Here is a 20,491-nt window from a genome sequence, read left to right as displayed (position 1 = left end):
GTGTTTTGTCGAAACTTATGTTCGTATTTTCATGTACGTACCGGTTAATTAAACAGATTTTATAAGCGGTTCATCTTGAGTGAACTAATTCCCAAACCAACATCATGTTGATTACTTTCAACACATATGCATACGTGTGAAGGTTCATAGCCAGAGGTATTTATGAACTTTGATAATGGCAGAGCTAAAGTCAAAGTTGAAACAAAAGTACGTACAAGTTAGAGGCTTAGAGCGAAGTGAGATCAACCATATGAGTTAGGATGGAGTACGTATCTGTACTTAAGTGTTCCATACAAATATATAAACATTAAAAAAAAATTAGATATTTAGACAAGAATGCAAGTTCATATCCTTATGTAAATAAATCATATCAATTCTGGTGGATCTAGCAAAATCTTGTGTAATAATAATTTTATTTACGAATATTTATAATGGACATAATAAATTTTATGAATTTTGATCTCTTCTATAATCCTTATGTCTCGTTATTTACTTAAAACTGTAAAAAAAAAAAAAAAACCATCGGATGGGACTATACCTTATATTAGTTGTTGTGAAGAACTGTCATATATCAAATTTATATCATGAAGACAAAAAAAACAATCAAAGCTATAAAACAAATTTTCTTTGTTAGCCACACAGCCTAACATAGTTCTCAAATTCCAAAGAAAACTAGAGAAGGAAATCAAAGAACCGAGAAAACCTAAAGTAGGAAATCAAAGAAGAACCATGATTTAATGTCGATAGAAAAGAAGAAAAAAAAATTGATGCCTTTTTGGCCGTGCCCTACTGATCCTCAACAATGACAACAGCCAATAAATATTGAACAATAAAATTATTATGCATGCAAGTACGTGCGGTCCACTAGGAAAAGCATGTCGGGTAAACATCGAGCTGAACCGTCTAGATCGTACAAACCATTCATTTTGAAGAAAGTGGTCATAAGATGCTCGAAAAAATAGACAAAAATTGTTATGTTGAAGTTTAACATTTTACTGAAGCTGGAAACATTTGTGTGATTAGTTAATTACTGTTACTTTTTTAATACCCGATCAGAAGTTGAATTACATAAGTTTATGGATTGTGGCTTCACTTCGTTCCACTAGTTCGGAAGGCACGGTTCTTCTACCTGAATAGAATCGGGTTTAAGGATAACTTGTTAAAATATATAATATAAATTATTCTAAGCTTATTCTGAGTCAAATTTCCATTTTCAATTAGACAATTAACAAGCACTATAAACCCAATCCATTTGGTACTACTTATCCTAATCATTAATTCTCATTGGCAAAGTACGAAAAGCTCAAGAAGGATTGGCCCAACCATTTGGTCGAACAACGTTCCTAGAACAAAATGTCCATAATATATATTTTGATTAGGAAGGTGTTAAACACATACTAAATAATGAGAAGTACCGAAGTAGTATAGCTCTAAGCATAACCAGTAACCACAAAGATGTGAACATGAACACACTAATAACGCGTTCTCTTTATGTTATAAGAACGCGTTCTCCTTATGATATAAGAACGTGTTCTTCTCAAGATATAAGAACCCGTTCTTCCTACGATTATAAATGTACATTCTAGTAGTTTCCTTATATTGACTCCACTGTATCTCTATAAATAGTTTGTAACTAGGTCATTATTATTCAAGGAATGAGAATCTCTCCTTCTCCTCTATTCTAACCTAGCCGCCCTCTCTTTCTCTCTTTCTCTCTTGATCATTCTATCTCATTCTCTATTCTTCTTATACTCATCTGTTTGTAATTCTTACATGGTATCATAGCAGTAACGCTCCTATTGTGTTTATTCTCAAATTTTCATCTTCCGCACCAGAATCTCATCATGGATCTCAGCAAAACCCTAATCATCCATGTTACACTCAAAAGTGGAAACTACTTGCTATGGGCAAGGAACAACAAAGACAGCATTGTGCGGTCGCGGGCTCTGGAAGCACATTGAGAGCAATGAAGCTGTGAAGGAGACGACGACCAAACAAGAAGGAAAGGAGATCGTTGTGTGTGACAACGACAAGTGGTTCCAAGAGAACCAAAGTGTTTTAGCCTTCATCCAAAATTCCTTGGATGCTCCGATTCTTGAGTCTTACTCATATTGTGAGACAGCTAAGGATCTTTGGGATACCCTACAGAATGGGTTTGGTAATGTCTCCAATCTGAGTCGTGTGTTTGAGGTAAAGAGAGCAATTAACAATCTCAACCAGGAAGACATGGAGTTTACTAAACACTTTGGGAAGTTCAGATCTCTTTGGGCAGAGTTGGAAATGTTAAGGCCTATCTCGGTGGATCCATTGGTTCTAAATGAACGCCATGAACAAGACAAGGTGTTTGGCTTGCTCTTGACGTTGAATTCGTCATACAATGATCTCATCAAGCATATTCTTCGTTTGGACAAGCCTCCAAGTCTTGATGATGTGTGCAATCAAATTCAAAAGAAGCATGGTTCCATTGGTTTGTTTGGAGCAAAAGGTGATCTTATCACAGCCAACAAATGAGAGGTAGATGTTGCAAACAAGGGCTACTATAGAAATGATGGAAAGAACCGGTTCATATGTGATCATTGCAAGAAGCCTGGACATCTTAAGGAGAAATGTTGGGCTCTTCATCCACATCCTCGCCCGAGAGGAACTAATCCAAGAGCGAATCAATTGAGTGGACATGGTGAAGGACAAGCTCTAATGGTTCCTCAAATCACTGAAGGAAACGGATCAGCTTTAGCAGCCTCCTCGGAGTTGGTGAGAAAATCTAATCTCGATGCACTCATCAAGGCTCTAAAAGAGTCTTCTGGTAACGCCTATCTTACTCTCAATGCTATGAAACCTCTTATTGTTGATTCTGGAGCCTCTCACCATATGATTAGTGATTCTAAGCTAATTAGAGGTATAAAACCGGCTTTAGGAAATGTGATCATAGCCAATGGAGATAAAATACCTATTGAAGGAATAGGGAACTTAAACTTGTTTGAGAAAACCTCTAAAGCTTTTTATATGCCTAGCTTCACCTATAATTTGTTATCAGTTAAAAGGGCGACTAATGATCTTAATTGTTATGCAATATTTGGTCCTAATGATATTTATTTTCAGGATATTAAAACAAGTATAGTGCTTGGCAAAGGAACCACTAAAGATGATCTTTATGTGCTTGAGGATTCAAACATATCTACTTCCCTTTCTTCGTGTTTTAAATCAATAATTGATAAAGCTAATAGTTCAGTGTGGCATGCTAGACTTGGTCATCCCCATTTTCGTGCTTTGGAACTTTTGTTGCCTAGTATTTCGTTTAAGAATAATGATTGTGAAGCTTGCATCCTTGGTAAACATTGCAAAACTGTTTTTCCTAAGTCCTCAACTATATATGAGCATTGTTTTGACTTAATTCATTCTGATGTTTGGACTTCACCTTGCTTATCTCGTGAAAATCAGAAATATTTTGTTACTTTTATCTCTACTTTTATTGATGAAAAATCAAAATATACTTGGCTAACTTTGCTTCCTTCTAAGGATAGAGTTCTTGATGCTTTTACAAACTTTCAAAACTATGTGACTAACCATTATAATGCCAAGATTAAAATTTTGAGATCAGATAATGGTGGGGAGTTTACAAGTCATGCGTTCAAACAACATTTGGCCAAACATGGGATTGTTCACCAAACAAGTTATCCTTATACACCCCAACAAAATGGCGTAGCTGAAAGGAAGAATAGACATCTTATGGAGGTTGCTCGGTCTATGATGTTCCACACAAATGTACCAAAGAAGTTCTGGGGAGATGATGTTGTAACAGCATGCTACTTGATCAATTGAACTCCAACAAAAAAACTGAGTGATATCTCTCCATTTGAAGTACTTAACAAAATTAAACCGTCTATCAATCACTTATGTGTAGNTGGCAAAGGAACCACTAAAGATGATCTTTATGTGCTTGAGGATTCAAACATATCTACTTCCCTTTCTTCGTGTTTTAAATCAATAATTGATAAGGCTAATAGTTCAGTGTGACATGCTAGACTTGGTCATCCCCATTTTCGTGCTTTGGAACTTTTGTTGCCTAGTATTTCGTTTAAGAATAATTATTGTGAAGCTTGCATCCTTGGTAAACATTGCAAAACTGTTTTTCCTAAGTCCTCAACTATATATGAGCATTGTTTTGACTTAATTCATTCTGATGTTTGGACTTCACCTTGCTTATCTCGTGAAAATCAGAAATATTTTGTTACTTTTATCTCTACTTTTATTGATGAAAAATCAAAATATACTTGGCTAACTTTGCTTCCTTCTAAGGATAGAGTTCTTGATGCTTTTACAAACTTTCAAAACTATGTGACTAACCATTATAATGCCAAGATTAAAATTTTGAGATCAGATAATGGTGGGGAGTATACAAGTCATGCGTTCAAACAACATTTGGCCAAACATGGGATTGTTCACCAAACAAGTTGTCCTTATACACCCCAACAAAATGGCGTAGCTGAAAGGAAGAATAGACATCTTATGGAGGTTGCTCGATCTATGATGTTCCACACAAATGTACCAAAGAAGTTCTGGGGAGATGTTGTTGTAACAGCATGCTACTTGATCAATCGAACTCCAACAAAAATACTGAGTGATATCTCTCCATTTGAAGTACTTAACAAAATTAAACCGTCTATCAATCACTTACGTGTATTTGGATGTGTGTGTTATGTCTTAAAACCAGGTGAGCAGCGTGACAAGCTTGACGCTAAGAGTGTCAAGAGCATGTTTATTGGCTACTCGACTACTCAAAAGGGATATAAGTGTTATGAACCTGAAGCTAGGAGGGTTCTGGTCTCAAGGGATGTCAAGTTCTTAGAATCTAAGGGATTCTATGATACAAGTAATTGGGAGGACTTGAAAGATCTTCCTTACTCTTCATCAGATAGAGCAGACAATCTCCGCATTCTTCTTGAAAGACTTGGAGTTGCGAATAATCAACAACCTTGTTCTTCTCTGGATGAAACTANAAAATGGCGTAGCTGAAAGGAAGAATAGACATCTTATGGAGGTTGCTCGGTCTATGATGTTCCACACAAATGTACCAAAGAAGTTCTGGGGAGATGATGTTGTAACAGCATGCTACTTGATCAATTGAACTCCAACAAAAAAACTGAGTGATATCTCTCCATTTGAAGTACTTAACAAAATTAAACCGTCTATCAATCACTTATGTGTAGTTGGATGTGTGTGTTATGTCTTAAAACCAGGTGAGCAGCGTGACAAGCTTGACGCTAAGAGTGTCAAGAGCATGTTTATTGGCTACTCGACTACTCAAAAGGGATATAAGCGTTATGAACCTGAAGCTAGGAGGGTTCTGGTCTCAAGGGATGTCAAGTTCTTAGAATCTAAGGGATTCTATGATACAAGTAATTGGGAGGACTTGAAAGATCTTCCTTACTCTTCATCAGATAGAGCAGACAATCTCCGCATTCTTCTTGAAAGACTTGGAGTTGCGAATAATCAACAACCTTGTTCTTCTCTGGATGAAACTAATAGTCCTCATAGTCAAGAAGCAGATGATTATGATAAAGCTGAAGATGAATTGAACTCTCTAGGTGAAGAACGTATATCCGAGGAGGATGATCTTGCTTCCGAGGGAGAAGAACCTACATTAGAGGAAGAATATCATGTGGAAGAACACCCGACTCAGGTTGAGGCTACTAAAGCTATTCCCCTCCGACGAAGTGAAAGACTCAAGTCTGCTCCTAAGAACTGGAAAAATTCTCGCATCTTCTACAATAGTCAGGCGGTTGCTCACCCTATACAAGCTGTATGCACTCTGGCACATTTTCCTGTTGAGCATCAAGTGTTTCTCACTCAAATTGATCAGCATTATATTCCACAAAGTTATGAGGAAGCTAAAGAACATAAAGTTTGGCGTGATGCGGTCGGAGATGAGACTAATGCAATGGTGAAGAATCACACATGGGACGAAGCTGATTTACCAAAAGGGAAGAAAGCTGTGACATTTCGATGGATATTCACTATAAAGGATAAGAGTAATGGGGAGATAGAACGATATAAAGCCAGGCTTGTAGCAAGAGGGTTCACTCAAAATTATGGAGAAGACTATTGTGACACATTCGCTCCAGTGGCCAAGCTTCACACGGTAAGAGTAGTGCTCTCATTAGCTACTAATCTATTTTGGGAATTGTGGCAGATGGATGTGAAGAACGCGTTCTTACAAGGAGAATTGGAAGATGAAGTCTATATGAGACCACCACCAGGACTTGAAGACACTACTGGTCCCGAAAAGTTGTTTAAATTAAAGAAAGCAATACATGGGTTGAAACAATCACCAAGAGCTTGGTATCATAAACTCAGCTCAACATTGATGGAAAAGGGATTTAGAAGATCAGAAGCTGATCAAACTCTTTTCACTTATCCAAGCCAAAGATATATTATAGTCATTCTTATATATGTTGATGATATTATCATCTCCGGGAATGACAAGGTAGGTATTCAAGATACCAAACTCTATCTTAAATCAGTTTTTGATATCAAAGATCTTGGAGAACTAAAGTACTTTCTTGGGATAGAAGTTTGCCGTTCTGAAGAAGGACTCTTCTTGTCGCAAAGAAAGTACACACTTGATCTTTTGAATGAGGCAGGTAAAGCTGGATCAAAACCAGTTGAAACACCACTGGAAGAAGACTACAAGGCTGGTCGTAAGGGGGAGCTGAATGATGCTCCTTTCGAAGATGTAAAACAGTATCGACGGTTGGTAGGTAAGCTTATTTATCTTACCATAACTCGACCTGATATATGCTTTGCTGTGAACCAGGTGAGTCAACATATACAGAAGCCAACAGTACATCATTGGAAAATGGTGAGCCGAATACTCAAGTATCTCAAAGGATCACCAGGGCAACGCATATGGATGGGATGTAATGGAAATGCAGAGCTGGTAGGATACTGTGATGCAGATTATGTTGGGGATCATGAAGATAGACGCTCAACATCTGGTTATTGCATGTTTGTTGGAGGAAATCTTGTCACTTGGAAGAGTAAGAAACAAAATGTGGTATCTCTCTCAAGTGCAGAGTCTGAATACAGGGCAATGAGGAAGGTCACAACCGAACTCATGTGGCTCAAAGCTCTCTTGAAGGATCTAGGCATCAAGACTCCAAAGCCGATCACAATGCATTGTGACAATGAAGCTGCTATTCACATTGCATCAAACTCAGTATTTCATGAAAGGATGAAACACATAGAAGTGGACTACCACAAATTCAGAGAACAAGTTCAATTAGGAGTTATCTTGCCATGTCACACCACGAGTTCTGAACAACTGGCAGACATCTTCACCAAAGCAGCGAGTCCCAAGGTTTGTGAGTATATACACTCCAAACTTGGACTTATGGACCTAACCAGGCCACCGATGAAGACCCTAAGCTATTGACTCTATACTCTTTTTCCCTTAGTATGTTTTTGTCCCAAATGAGTTTTACATACTAAGGTTTTTAATGAGGTGGGTGTTCATAGTTTCAAGCTTAACCTCTGTTCCAAATGGTTAAGCTTGAGGGGGAGTGTGAACATGAACACACTAAGAACGCGTTCTCCTTATATTATAAGAACGCGTTCTCCTTATGATATAAGAACATGTTCATCTTAAGATATAAGAACCCGTTCTTCCTACGATTATAAATGTACATTCTAGTAGTTTCCTTATATTGACTCCACTGTATCTCTATAAATAGTTTGTAACTAGGTCAATATTATTCAAGGAATGAAAATTTCTCATTTTCTTCTATTCTAACCTAGCCGCCCTATCTTTCTCTTTTTCTCTATTGATCGTTCTATCTCATTTTCTATTCTTCTGGTACTCATCTGTTTGTAATTCTTACAAAAGAGACTAATGAAAGCAAACAAACATTTGCATATACCTATCGTTACTTGTTTTTCTTTATTATTTATTATTAGTATTCTGAGCATTCTCGTGCATTCATATAATCCACAACTCATTAACGGTCATTATGTATTTCAAGTGTAGTCCCGCAAAAGTTGTCTCAATCGACTCAACATAAGAGGGTGAATTGGTTATTCACAAGAAAGAAGAATGCAAAACATTACATAAAAGGAACAAAAAAAACGAACAATTTACGTATACAAAATTTTCACTTCCATTTTCTACTCCATATATTTTGAGTTCTACCCTTTTGTGAAGCTTCTTTTTCTTTCTTAATTAGCATAAACCCAAAGGCTCCTTTAGCCAAATGAATCATGAGCCACTAAGCCATTCCTCATCCTCATTCTCCTCTTTTGGGTTTCTAACTAACATATATATACTCAGAGAATTTAAGTCATCCAGCTTCTCAGTTATGATTGCATGATCTTCTCGAAGGCCCATTTTCCGCTAACTTCTTTCTAACTAATCCCTTTTACATTACAAATAAGAGCAAACCCTCACTAATGCAATATGAGCCTTTCACTTGCTGAAACCTTCTTTTACTCTCAAGGTCTTCACCGTTCATGCTTCAGATTCTACCACCTCGATCCCGCTCAATTTAAATCCATTTAAACCGGCCACTGCAATTTGAGTTAACAAGAATCGTCGTGCTCTTTCTTTAGAGAAAACTGATATATATATCCAGATCAATATATTTCAGGCTCCTAACGGTTTGATTTAAATTATAGTATTAGTAATATAGACCGATTTAATAATACTCAAAACCAACTCCTATTTTTGAATGTATTTTATCCCAATTTGTATTTAATCACCGCAGTAGTGACCAAAGAAGAATAGAAAGCTAGACGTAATTATATTATCAGTACTATAGACCGATTTGATATTAATATTCAAAAACTAACTCCTATCTTTTGAATGTATTTTATCCCAATTTAGTATACTGAATATACTATATATTTAGTTCTTACATAGTGATCTAGTGCCATAGCCATTAGCCAACGTATTTTCGTACACCCAAGAGCTCCTCCTATCCAAACCATACAATTCTCTGCCACTTTGCTTATCAATAACTATAAACATTGTGAAACAACAATCCCTCTCAACTACCTCTTTCTAAAATCATCCCAAAAACTCATTTTCCTCACACAATGGTCTCCAATTCCATTAAGTGAACCGGATAAGTCCATGGAACGGAGTTGAGTTTACCAGTATCTACTAGTAGAACAAACTCTGTTCCATAGAGTGATCAGGTAAAAATAAATTCGTTTAGAGCTCCCAGCCGAGTTTCATTTAGTGGGTAAGATATATATTTTATTAACGAGAAAATCACATTTTAAACCTTCAAAATGTCATTGAGTAGCACTTTAAACCTTGAGATATTTTCACTAACACTATAAACTTTTAAAATGATTTCACTCACACTTTAAACCTTAAAACTAATTTTTCTGTTTGTACCGCTACAAAAGATGGCGAAACAGTAATATCCGTCAACATAAAATAGTTAAACTATGCTGGTTTGATTCAAGTACTTATTTAATTAATTTAATTTAGTTTAATTATTTATAACGATTGTATTAAAAAAATTAAAAATACATCAAAGCAAAAAACAATGAAACATCAGAGATAAAGTTAAAACATTTCACAAATGTAAAATTGAAGACGACAATATATTTAGAAGATTTTTTGGTTTCCAATGAGAAGTCAATCGATTTGAATCAAAATCCAGTAGAGATGCATTTATTAAAAAGATTAATAATGTGAAGAGTAACGTCATAAAAGTTTTGTCTACAATGAAGATGAACACAAAATTATTTTTTATCTTTTTATTTATTTATAAAAACTATACCAAATTAAAATTAAAATCAAACCAACATAGTTTAACTATTTTGCCTTGACGGATATTATTATTCCGTTATTTTTTATGGTGGTATAAAAATAAAAGTTAGTTTTAAGGTTTAAAGTGTTAGTAAAAGCATTTTAAATGTTCAAATTGTTAGTAAAATCATTTTAAAGGTTTATAGTCTTAGTGAAATTCTCTTGAGGTTTAAAGTGTTACCCAGTGACACTTTAAAGGTTTAAAAGTTAAAACGTGATTATCTCTTTTATTAACTAATGCCTTAAAGACATTTGTTGGAAATTATTTATATTCATTCGGATCATTTTAATTGGAGTGACTCACCACGGATACTTCCATTCTCTGGGAAATGTTTTTGAGCATGCTCGAAGACATCATCACCTGAAGACGGCCATTTTTATTGTTAGACAGAGGTAGATGAAAAAATGTTATCATCGGTCTAGAACGTAAGAGAAATTATAAATGAAAAAGAAAATGACGAGGAAGGTGTAATAAACTACGAATGATGTAAGTGGGAAAGAACTTGTCATCTTTCTTTCTTCATATGTTCTTCTTAGGTTTCTTTATGCTCTCTTTATACCATTTTTAATACCTACTTCAATATTGAGTTTAGCAAAGACATTTGTTTCGATCAGTTTCTTAAATTTATTGACTCCATGAGTTTGAAATCATTGAAATAATTAGTTAATTTGTTTTTTGTCGACAAAACGATTTGTTATTTCCACAATCCATGACTTTTTTCAAGTTTTCAACAAATCTTTGTAATGGGTCAATAAATCTTTATGTGAAATTTACTTACGCGCATGGCCAACATAACATATCTTGTTGAGCAAATGTATTGTTCGTGCATGATCCTTGTTTCAAGAAAATCATTGGTTCTCGTCTGATGCATGTTTTAATACATTTAAGGTATGCTATAATACTGTAGTGATTTTTGTTAAAAAAATTCTATTATAAAAATATACGTCCGGTTTAATTTAAGTTATTCGAAAGTATAAAGTTCAATTAAAATACCGAAGCCATCGATCCCGAGACAATAATCTACAAGTAATAAAACAGAGGACATGGTTTAATGAAGTTATGGTCACAAAACCAGCACATGTAGAAGATAACTTGGACCGTAAGGCAATCAAAATAATGAGAGCAATTGAGGAAGGTTACATTGTATCTAAGACCATTTCCAATGGTAAAAACTCATCAGAAGTTGTTACCAATTTTTTATTATTAAATTTTGGATTTGTCAATGTTTAAGAACTCATGGGGAGTTGTTAAGAAAAATCTTCTCCAATGGTAAAATCCATGATGGATTCTTAAGAAAATTTCTTTTGAAAATAATTCGTTTTCGAAGAGTTTATAATCACATGAAAACTTGTCAAATGCAAAACAGAAAATCATAATCTACACATATTTTTGATTTGAGTGACTATAAAAAAAGAGATTCAGGACAGAGATTTGGTATTAATACCCTCGTAAACAAACAAAGACTCTATTTATCAAAAATGTAACCAGATTTGCATACCCTACTATCTTGTTTACTTGTGCTATTAGACTTTACTTACCTACATACACAAAGAGGAGACAATACAAGGCAGCTATGATATGGGTGTGACAACCCGTCCCGTGGATCCTACTAGCCCCCGTAGCCGCCCCCATGGACCTTAAGCTGGCCCTGCAGGACATCGATCCTAATTCCTCACCATGGAAAGAAACTCACATCCAAATCCACCAGTAGGTTATTGGTGCGTCAGGCGTTCCTCGAACCCTGGTCCCTACCCTTTAACAATCTTCCCACAGGACAAGTTGTCATCAATTGACCTGCCGATCATTTGGTGATAGCTTGTCCTGTGGGAAGGTTGTTAAAGGGTGGGGACCAGAGTTCGAGGAACGCCTGGCGCACCAATAACCTAATGGTGGATTTAGATGTGAGTTCCTTTCCACGGTGAGAGGTTACGATCGATGCCCTGCAGGACCATCTTGGGGTCCATGGGGGCGGCTAGCGGGGGACTAGTGGGGTCCATGGGACGGGTTGTCACAATGGACAACTCTCCGGCTACCAAATTCAGTAAGTGCTAGCAGACACATTCTCGCTGCATTCATGTGAAAACAAACTCACCACACCATTCAAAATCAACTCCTCTCCTAGGTTTGGAAAAAGGATATGAGGTCTTACACAGAATTTGAAGACCCTAAGCCAGTTTCGAAGAATCGTGAGATTAAAATTGCAACTCCCTATACCAGAAATCAACATAGTTGGGGCACAACATTAGATAATTGAGCATTTGCTCGCCCTGAGAAAACTTCATTGATGATATTTGTAAATGAAGCTTATGAAGTGAGTTTTAAATGAATCAGTCATTGGCATTGGTTTTTAATCTTACTCTTCAACTACAGAGGATATGTAAGTTTTGGTTACCTCCCAACAAGTGCCTCTAATTGAGCATCAAGTTCTAACTGATACTTATTCAAGTATGCATTCAATTCATCAGTTTCAAGAACCTGTGTAACGCCCGCAAACCAAAACTGTGAGTTTTGGGGGAGGGTGTCGATCGACACCATGGTCGACACCATTTCTGTCTGGTTTTACCAAATGGTTTTAATTGGCGATTTTGGTCGGTTTGGTTTAGGAAAAAAACCATAGAACCGGACTATTAAGTGAGAAAAACGACCTAGATCGTGTTTTATTGTTGTCTCGCTGCTGAAACAGAGAGAAACAGAAGAGAAAAGTTTGTTCTTGAGTTTTGTGAGTTTTTGTGAGATTTCAAGGCTTTATGGGTGAGATCTTGCTGTGGGAATGAGGATCCAAGGCTAGGAACGTGTGAGAGGCTTACTGGGAGTGTGGGATTCATCATTGTTTGTCAGAATATTCCTGCAGAGAGGTGAGTGCATGACCATGGCTGATCTAAGCCTATGATTCCTTGTTCTTGCTTGTTTGTTGTTGTGTTTGTGTGTTTTTCTTGTTGGGATTGATTGCTACAGGTTCCTATGGACATATATGGCTTGGGTTTTGAGTATTGGGCGATTTGATGGAGTTTGGGAGAGAGATTCGACTCTCAGCTTCGTGCGGATCGCGGTTGCAGAGGTAGTGTCGATCGACACTAACTGGTGTCGGTCGACACCAGTGAAGCGACATCGATCGACACTGTGGGGTAGTGTCGGTCGACACCAAGAGCCAGTGTCGGTCGACACTTGGCTGATGTCGGTCGACACCTTCCTTCCAGCGAGATGATGTTCGTTTTCCTGGTTTGTATGTTTATTTGTTGATTGTTTATGGACATTGGTATCACAGTTGCTTGTGTGTATAGCCCAGTAGATGGGAGGATTGCCTCACTGAGTGTTTATCAAATACTCATGCATCTCAATATGTGTTTCTGGTGCAGATAAAGGCAAAGTGTGATCGTCGAATCAAGGCAATGAAGAGGAGGATGTTCTAGGGACTCGCTTGGTTGTTGTCTGGCATTGCTAGGTTGATAGAGTTGGGTCATTAGAACATTGCTAGGTTGCTGGTTCTATGTTTCCAGTTGTTTGACTATTGGAATGGCTATGTTTTGAATAATGGTTATTTATTATTGGATATTATTGGTTATTTATTGGTATTGTTATCCGCTGATGAATGTGTTTGTGGTTAAGTGGCTAGTGGATATGAGATCACTAGTTGTAGAGTATTTATTATTATTATTATTATTATTATTATTTAAAAAAAAACGGGTCGGGTCGTTTCAACCTGACACAAGAATCAAAATCGCTGCAAAAAAACAAAATTTCAGTATCCTAGTTCTCAAAATTTGGAAGCTTTAAAGAGAGAAACAGAGAGATCAATCCAAAATTTGGAAGGTATAAGAAGTTCAAACAATTCACCAGCTACTCTGATGAATCTGTTGATAATTGAACAAGCCCTCTATATAGCCAATACAGAAAGTATCAACGAAGTTCAAACACAAACCCTACAAATATTTAACAAGGTTATAACCACCTCGTTGCTTACTATTTAACAAGGATAAAACTTTACCATGCAGACTAAGCTAAGAACAAATTGCGTCCCAGTTTAGGTCTTTCCTTGGCAAAGTTAAACATGAATGTGGACATAATTATAGTTGGCTCTACAACTCCAAGTATAAGCAGAGGTTGGCCTCCGATGATGGAGTGAATGATTCCACAAATGGTTGTAGAGGCAACGTCTGAACAGCAATAATAACTCCATCTACAAATTACCGAATCCGATTCAAGTTGCAATCTTTGCTAACATTGGTAAAGCTTATATAACTTTATTTTAGTACCAGTGCTTCGTTCCAACTGTTCACCGAATGAAATAACAGGAATCGCAGACACGAAGAATATGTATGTGGTGGGAGCCAGAATCTTAAAGAATTTATCAATTTGTATATGATGAAAAAACAGAGAAATCTTGAACAAATGAGCAACTATAAGTACCTAAATCCAGCTTTGATTCCAGTCCAAATCTTGTTTATAGCACATCAACCTCCGCTTGCAACAGATTTTTGAGAGAAATCTCAAACGATTTGGGAACCTCTTCGTCGAGAGAGAGAGGAGGAAGAGAAAAATTATCAACAATTTTTGTTTTTTATTCCTTTTCTTACCCAATAATTTATTGAACACGTCGACAACTATGTTATAATACAAAGTGTCCTGGCTTTGTTATTGTTACTCGATATCCTCGGCTCGGAAAATGCATTTTGTATCTCATGATGTAATCACCTCTTCAGTGGAAAATGGAAGATATTAGTTATCGCCTTCAAATGTTTTTATGCATGTGAAAGTTATGAATTCAAACAATTATTGAGTTTAATTATGCTTTCATAACAAATAAATTATGCTGCCTAACTCATGTTTTTATGCACGTCTTGAAAGGATCTTCAAGGCTTGTTATTACCTTAAGGTTGATTGCTTTCGACCAAAAAAACATACTTAAATCTTATAGGTGGAGAAACTTATATAACATGCTCGATCAAATGAAACAAGTGTAATGGATTCAGGGCATTCAATCACAGTTTTGAATGATAATTGGATTTCATGCTTTAGTCCTGAGAATCCTATTATTAAGTAACCAAATATTTTTATGAAAGCGCGCTACTATGTGTCATCTCTATCATATTGTCTCACCAAATTGAATGGATTGTTCAGAATTAATTTTGATGGTTGAAAAGTTAATTCATTCGTAAATCTACTAAATAAATCTATTTTATTTCCAGATAAATTTGTTTTATTCCCTATTACCTTCGTTGCACATCAATCTATTGTTTGGATACATTGCTAAACTTCAAACTTTTGTCAAACAAAATATTCCTCCGATTATCTTCTAGATTTGGGTTTGATATATTTTTGTGCTTCATAAAAAAGTTTAGGTATACGTTTTTCCTTTCTTGTATACATTCAGAATTAATTAAAGGGTAATATTGCTATATACCACTTGACCGAAAAAGAATTAAGAGAATACCACATTGTTAGATTTTGTGGGTAAATAGCATTTTATGGAGTAGGATTAATACCAAAATATCCCTCCTCTTAAATGTTTTTACAAGATGAACCATCCTTGACAATAGTTGAGGTTTCATATGATATGATCGGCGAGATTATTCCAACTAAAATTCTGGCGTAAAATCCGATGAAAAGAAATCAGTGTTTGGCAATAGCGAGAGAGATAGAGAGAGAAGCCATCTGGAGATAAAGAGAGAGAGTGAAAAAGAGAAGAGGTTTGGCGAGAGTGAAAGAAATAGATGTATTGATTGTGAATACAAATATGGTGTTCATGGGATGCAAACAAGCATAATGGAGATGGTGGTTGTCGGAAAAAATATGGGTACAACGGCGGTGACTGTAGATACAGAAATGGAGAAAGCAAATATCCGAAGATAATGAGAGAGAAAGGTTATGTGATTTTGGAAAAAAAACATGAATTATGTTTAAAAACACATCATTCAAAAAAATATACAATGTTATTTTTTAAAATACAATGTTTTATAAGAAAATATATGTTAAACATAACAACAACATATAGTATATGTAACGAAAACATAAGACACAATGAGAGAGAAGTTAATGTGGTTTATTAAAAAAACATGAATTATGTTTTAAAAAAGCACATCATCTGTAAGAAATACATTGTTATTTAAAAATACAATGTTTTAACAAAATAAATACATGTCAACCATAACAACAACATGGTATTTTGTAATGAAAACATGAGATTAGAACAAAATCCATGAAAGTTTTTAAGAAAACATGTCCAACCACCGCGGTAAAAAAGGTTATGTTTGGTGGTAGTGATTTTGGATACGAAACTATGAAAGGCACAATAGAGATTAGAGATTTAGTGGTGGTGGTGGTCATCGCTAGGTATATGGTTATGGTGGTGGTGACTGTGGATACGGAGATGACGGTGGTGGGAATCTTGGTATACGAAAGACATAACAAAAAAAATAAGGATCTCAATTTTGGAGGTGGTGGTTGTTCCGAAGGAGAGGAAGCTATCAATACTCCGGCAAGTTGAATGAGATACTGTTTTTGGATGAGAGAGAATTAAATGGTAGAAGAAGATAACATAAGGGATACTATAGTATTTTTTTTTTGTCCTCCCGACAAGATACCAAGGGCGGATCCACGTTAGAGTAGGGAGAGTTGCCACTGTCAAATTTTTTTAAACTAATGCTATTTTATAACAGTTTTAAATTATGCCCCTGGTAATAAATGTTTTTTTGCCCCTGTTACTCAGTTTTTTCTATATTCACATGTTTTTGACATCAAATGCGTCTTCCAATCTATACAAACCCAAGTTAAAAGTCCAATTTGTCTATTTATTTTACCAATATTACAATCCCGTATACTTTTAATAGCATTGTGTTACTTAAAAAATTAACGAAATTTTTTAAATGGGTTGTCTTTCTTAAATAAAATTTGAATTATATTTTTCACCAAAAAACTTGAATTCTTATAGAATTTTTTTTCCGTTTCAGTTAAAATTTGCTCCGGCTAAATTTTTTTTCTAAATCCGCCAATGCAAGATACTGTTCTTCAATGGTATTTACTTAATATTTTTTTGTTTTTGTGTTATGTACTGCATATTCTCTTAATTAAATTACTCTAGAAAATATATGAATATATAAAGTTGTGTTCTTAAATTTATATTAGTCACAAAATCCTTATTTCATATATAATAGAAGGGGGGGTCACAAAATCCTTATTTCATATATAATAAAAAGGGGGGGGGGGGGAAAATTACTCATCTTTCTTTTTCTTCTACATAAATGAATATATTTGCCTTTGTCTTTCTCGTATACGATTAGGAGAATATAAATTGACAAACCAACCATTTTGAATTTTTGACTAAGCAACACTAAATCCACATGGTCATAACCTTTTACTGGAACTAGATTCTCTCCATGACATCTTACTGGATTTTAGATGAAAGATATTTTTTTTAAGGAACAAAAAATAAATAAATTATATTATATTATCAAAATCAAAGAAAATAAAATTAAATGCATAGAAATGCCACTAACCATCCACTTCTATGGCTATTTCCGCGAATCAATGCAAAGTCATTCATTTATTCCCCCAACTTGCCCCATATGTTTTTTCTTTTTCTTAATGACAGATTCCTCTCTCTTTTTTTATTTTAATCCAAAACCCAAAAAAAAACAAAAAAAAAAAATATAACCTTTAGATTTCTCTCATTTCTTCATCTTCCTCATCACCACAAAAACCCATTTTAATGGCGGACGTTAAAAACCCTAAAAATCATAATCATCATAATCTTCATGCTCTCCTGATCCCATATCCGTTTCAAGGACATGTAAACCCGTTTGTACAGTTAGCCATCAAGCTAGCGTCACAAGGGATCACCGTCACATTCGTCAACACTCATTACATCCACCACCAGATCACAAACGGCTCCGATGGAGATATTTTCGCCGGAGTTAGGTCTGAGTCTGGCCTTGACATAAGGTACGCGACGGTTTCCGATGGTTTACCGGTGGGGTTTGACCGGTCGTTGAACCATGACACGTACCAGTCGTCTCTGTTGTACGTGTTCTACGCGCATGTGGAAGAGCTTGTGGCGAGTCTTGTCGGAGGAGACAGCGGTGTGAATGTGATGATCGCCGACACGTTCTTTGTGTGGCCGTCGGTGGTTGCGAGGAAGTTTGGTTTGGTTTGTGTCTCGTTTTGGACCGAAGCTGCTTTAGTTTTCTCGCTTTATTACCATCTGGATCTGCTTCGGGTTCATGGCCATTTTGGTGCTCAAGGTAGCTTACTAATTATCATCTTCTTCTTCTTTAATTTTACATTTTTTAATTTTTTTATGCCTCATTTTTAGTTGTTTCCTATTTGTTTTTTTTTTTTTGATTAAGATTTGTTTCCTGCTCCTATTTTGTTTCATTGATAGTAACGGGTAGATCTTTCAAATTTCACGAAACATGTTCTTTTGGGTCTTGTCAACGTCTATAATTAAATTGAAATGCAAGATAATAATAATTGGTGAGCATTTCATTGCATGTTTACCGATCTGGTGACTAGTATTCGAATATTCTGTTATTATTGAGTGATTACTTTTATCATGTAGACAGCTTGTACACAACCTCTTCTTTCTTTTTTGGTGTATGATTCTTCTTACTATATAGGTTTTCTAAAACATTTTATTGTTTTAACCCCCCAAAAAAAACATTTTATAAAAAAGGTTATTTTGTTGTGTAAAAAACTATGAAAGATCATTTAGACACATTAATTACAACCTGACATTTTTTATTAGTTAGGTCAATGAATTTGTTTTTTACGTAAATATTTTTTTGCTAGATTAAAGTATTACCCTAAACTCAAATGATTAACTGCACGATTATATATGAAATCACATTATGATATCAGAAAAGTAACATGATACCACACAAATTGTACCAAATATTTCATTAAACTATATGTTATCGCCTTTGGTACCAAAAAAGTATATTAAACCTTCTCTTTTTCAAACAATTTTACTACCATAATCATTAAAAAAATTCAAATCGTTAAAAATTTTCCAAAAATCAAATGAAATTATTTATTTAAATACTCCTTTTTCGGTGAATTATTTAAAATACTCCTGTTTTACGATTTGCCGACCAAAAAGGAAAAACAAAAACAAACAAAAATCAATAATCGTAACGATATAAATATGGTGAAAAATATAATAAAAGCCAGTAGGGACTTAACAAAAAAGCGTAGGGACTTTACTTTTGTCATGTAATGATGCATGTGAATTAATGTCAGGGGGTCCATATTAAATTACCACCTTTGATCTATTCCTTTTTCTAATTTACCAAACTCGTCCTAACATATTCTTAATTATCTAAATCTACCCCGTAACTATTTTTCCTGATACAGAAACCCGCGAGGATCTGATAGACTACATTCCCGGAGTCGCCGCGATAAACCCAAAAGACACGGCGTCGTATCTTCAAGAAACAGATACTTCTTCAGTAGTTCATCAAATCATCTTCAAAGCATTCGAAGACGTTAAAAAAGTCGACTTTGTACTCTGCAACACGATCCAACAATTCGAAGACAAAACAATCAAAGCACTCAACTCAAAGATCCCATTTTACGCAGTCGGACCAATCATCCCGTTCAATCTCCAGTCAGGTTCTTCGGTCGCAACATCACTCTGGTCTGAATCAGATTGCACACAATGGCTCAACGCTAAACCAAAAAGCTCAGTCCTTTACGTCTCATTCGGTAGTTACGCTCACGTGACCAAAAAGGATCTTGTCGAGATAGCTCACGGGATATTACAGAGCAAAGTCAATTTCGTTTGGGTGGTTAGACCAGACATTGTCAGTTCAGACGAGACGAACCCATTACCGGAAGGGTTCCAGACAGAAGCTGGAGACCGTGGGATTGTGATACCATGGTGTTGTCAGATGACTGTTCTGTCACATGAGAGTGTTGGTGGTTTTTTAACACATTGTGGTTGGAACTCGATACTGGAGACGATTTGGTGTGAGGTTCCTGTGTTGTGTTTCCCGCTGTTGACTGATCAGGTTACGAATAGGAAGCTTGTGGTTGATGATTGGGAGATTGGGATCAATCTTTGTGAAGATCGGAGTGATTTCGGGAGAGATGAGGTTGGGAGGAATATTAACCGTTTGATGTGTGGGGTTTCTAAGGAGAAGATCGGACGGGTGAAAATGAGTTTGGAAGGTGCGGTGAAAAACAGTGGATCATCCTCTGAGATGAACTTGGGTTTGTTTATTGATGGTCTTATGGCTAAGGTTGGTTTATCTAATGGGAAAGCTTAACCATTTTTTTTTTTTTATGGAACTTTGTCAAATTTTGTTTCGATCTTATAATACGCTTTATAATTCAGTTTTGGTCATAAAAATCTACTCTGAAAAAAATGTTAATCCAAACAAATTATTTGGTTTTAGTATTTGTAAATGTGGTATGATATTAGATTTGTTCATTGTGACTATAAAAAAAAAAAAAAAAAAAAAAAAAAAAAAAAACAAAAAAAAAAGAAAAAAATTAAACTGAAACCAAATAAAAGTTTAGGTTCAATTCAACCCCTTTTGTCCACCTCTCGTTTCAATGAGTTTTGATTTGATTCACTATTTTGTGTAACTTTCTATTTTGTCAAAAATAAAAATGACCAAAAAATATGTCGGAACTTGTTTTGGCGAGAAAATTTTGTTTTTTATTTTATTGATTAAAAT

General features: G+C 35.5%; 1 protein-coding gene across 1 annotated transcript; it reads left to right on the top strand.

Annotated features, from left to right (window-relative positions):
- Positions 17,329 to 20,208, top strand: LOC104700740 (UDP-glycosyltransferase 86A2-like). The gene is made up of 2 exons (XM_010416303.2): positions 17,329 to 18,052; positions 19,164 to 20,208. The coding sequence occupies exons 1-2, from the start codon at positions 17,521 to 17,523 to the stop codon at positions 20,075 to 20,077; spliced, it is 1,446 nt and encodes a 481-aa protein (XP_010414605.1). The 5' UTR covers positions 17,329 to 17,520; the 3' UTR covers positions 20,078 to 20,208.

Source organism: Camelina sativa, chromosome 7 (assembly GCF_000633955.1).
Source record: "Camelina sativa cultivar DH55 chromosome 7, Cs, whole genome shotgun sequence".
NCBI classification, from domain to species: Eukaryota; Viridiplantae; Streptophyta; class Magnoliopsida; order Brassicales; family Brassicaceae; genus Camelina; species Camelina sativa.
The sequence above is the reverse complement of the archived record's forward strand: the minus strand, read 5'-3'. Positions and strand labels throughout refer to the sequence as shown.

What these genes read in the sequence shown, in the direction of transcription:
- LOC104700740 (XM_010416303.2), top strand. Translation starts at nt 17,521, where the DNA reads ATGGCGGACGTTAAAAACCCTAAAAATCATAATCATCATAATCTTCAT. An exon ending in TGGCCATTTTGGTGCTCAAG is followed by an intron (nt 18,053 to 19,163) that starts GTAGCTTACTAA and finishes TTCCTGATACAG; the next exon opens with AAACCCGCGAGGATCTGATA.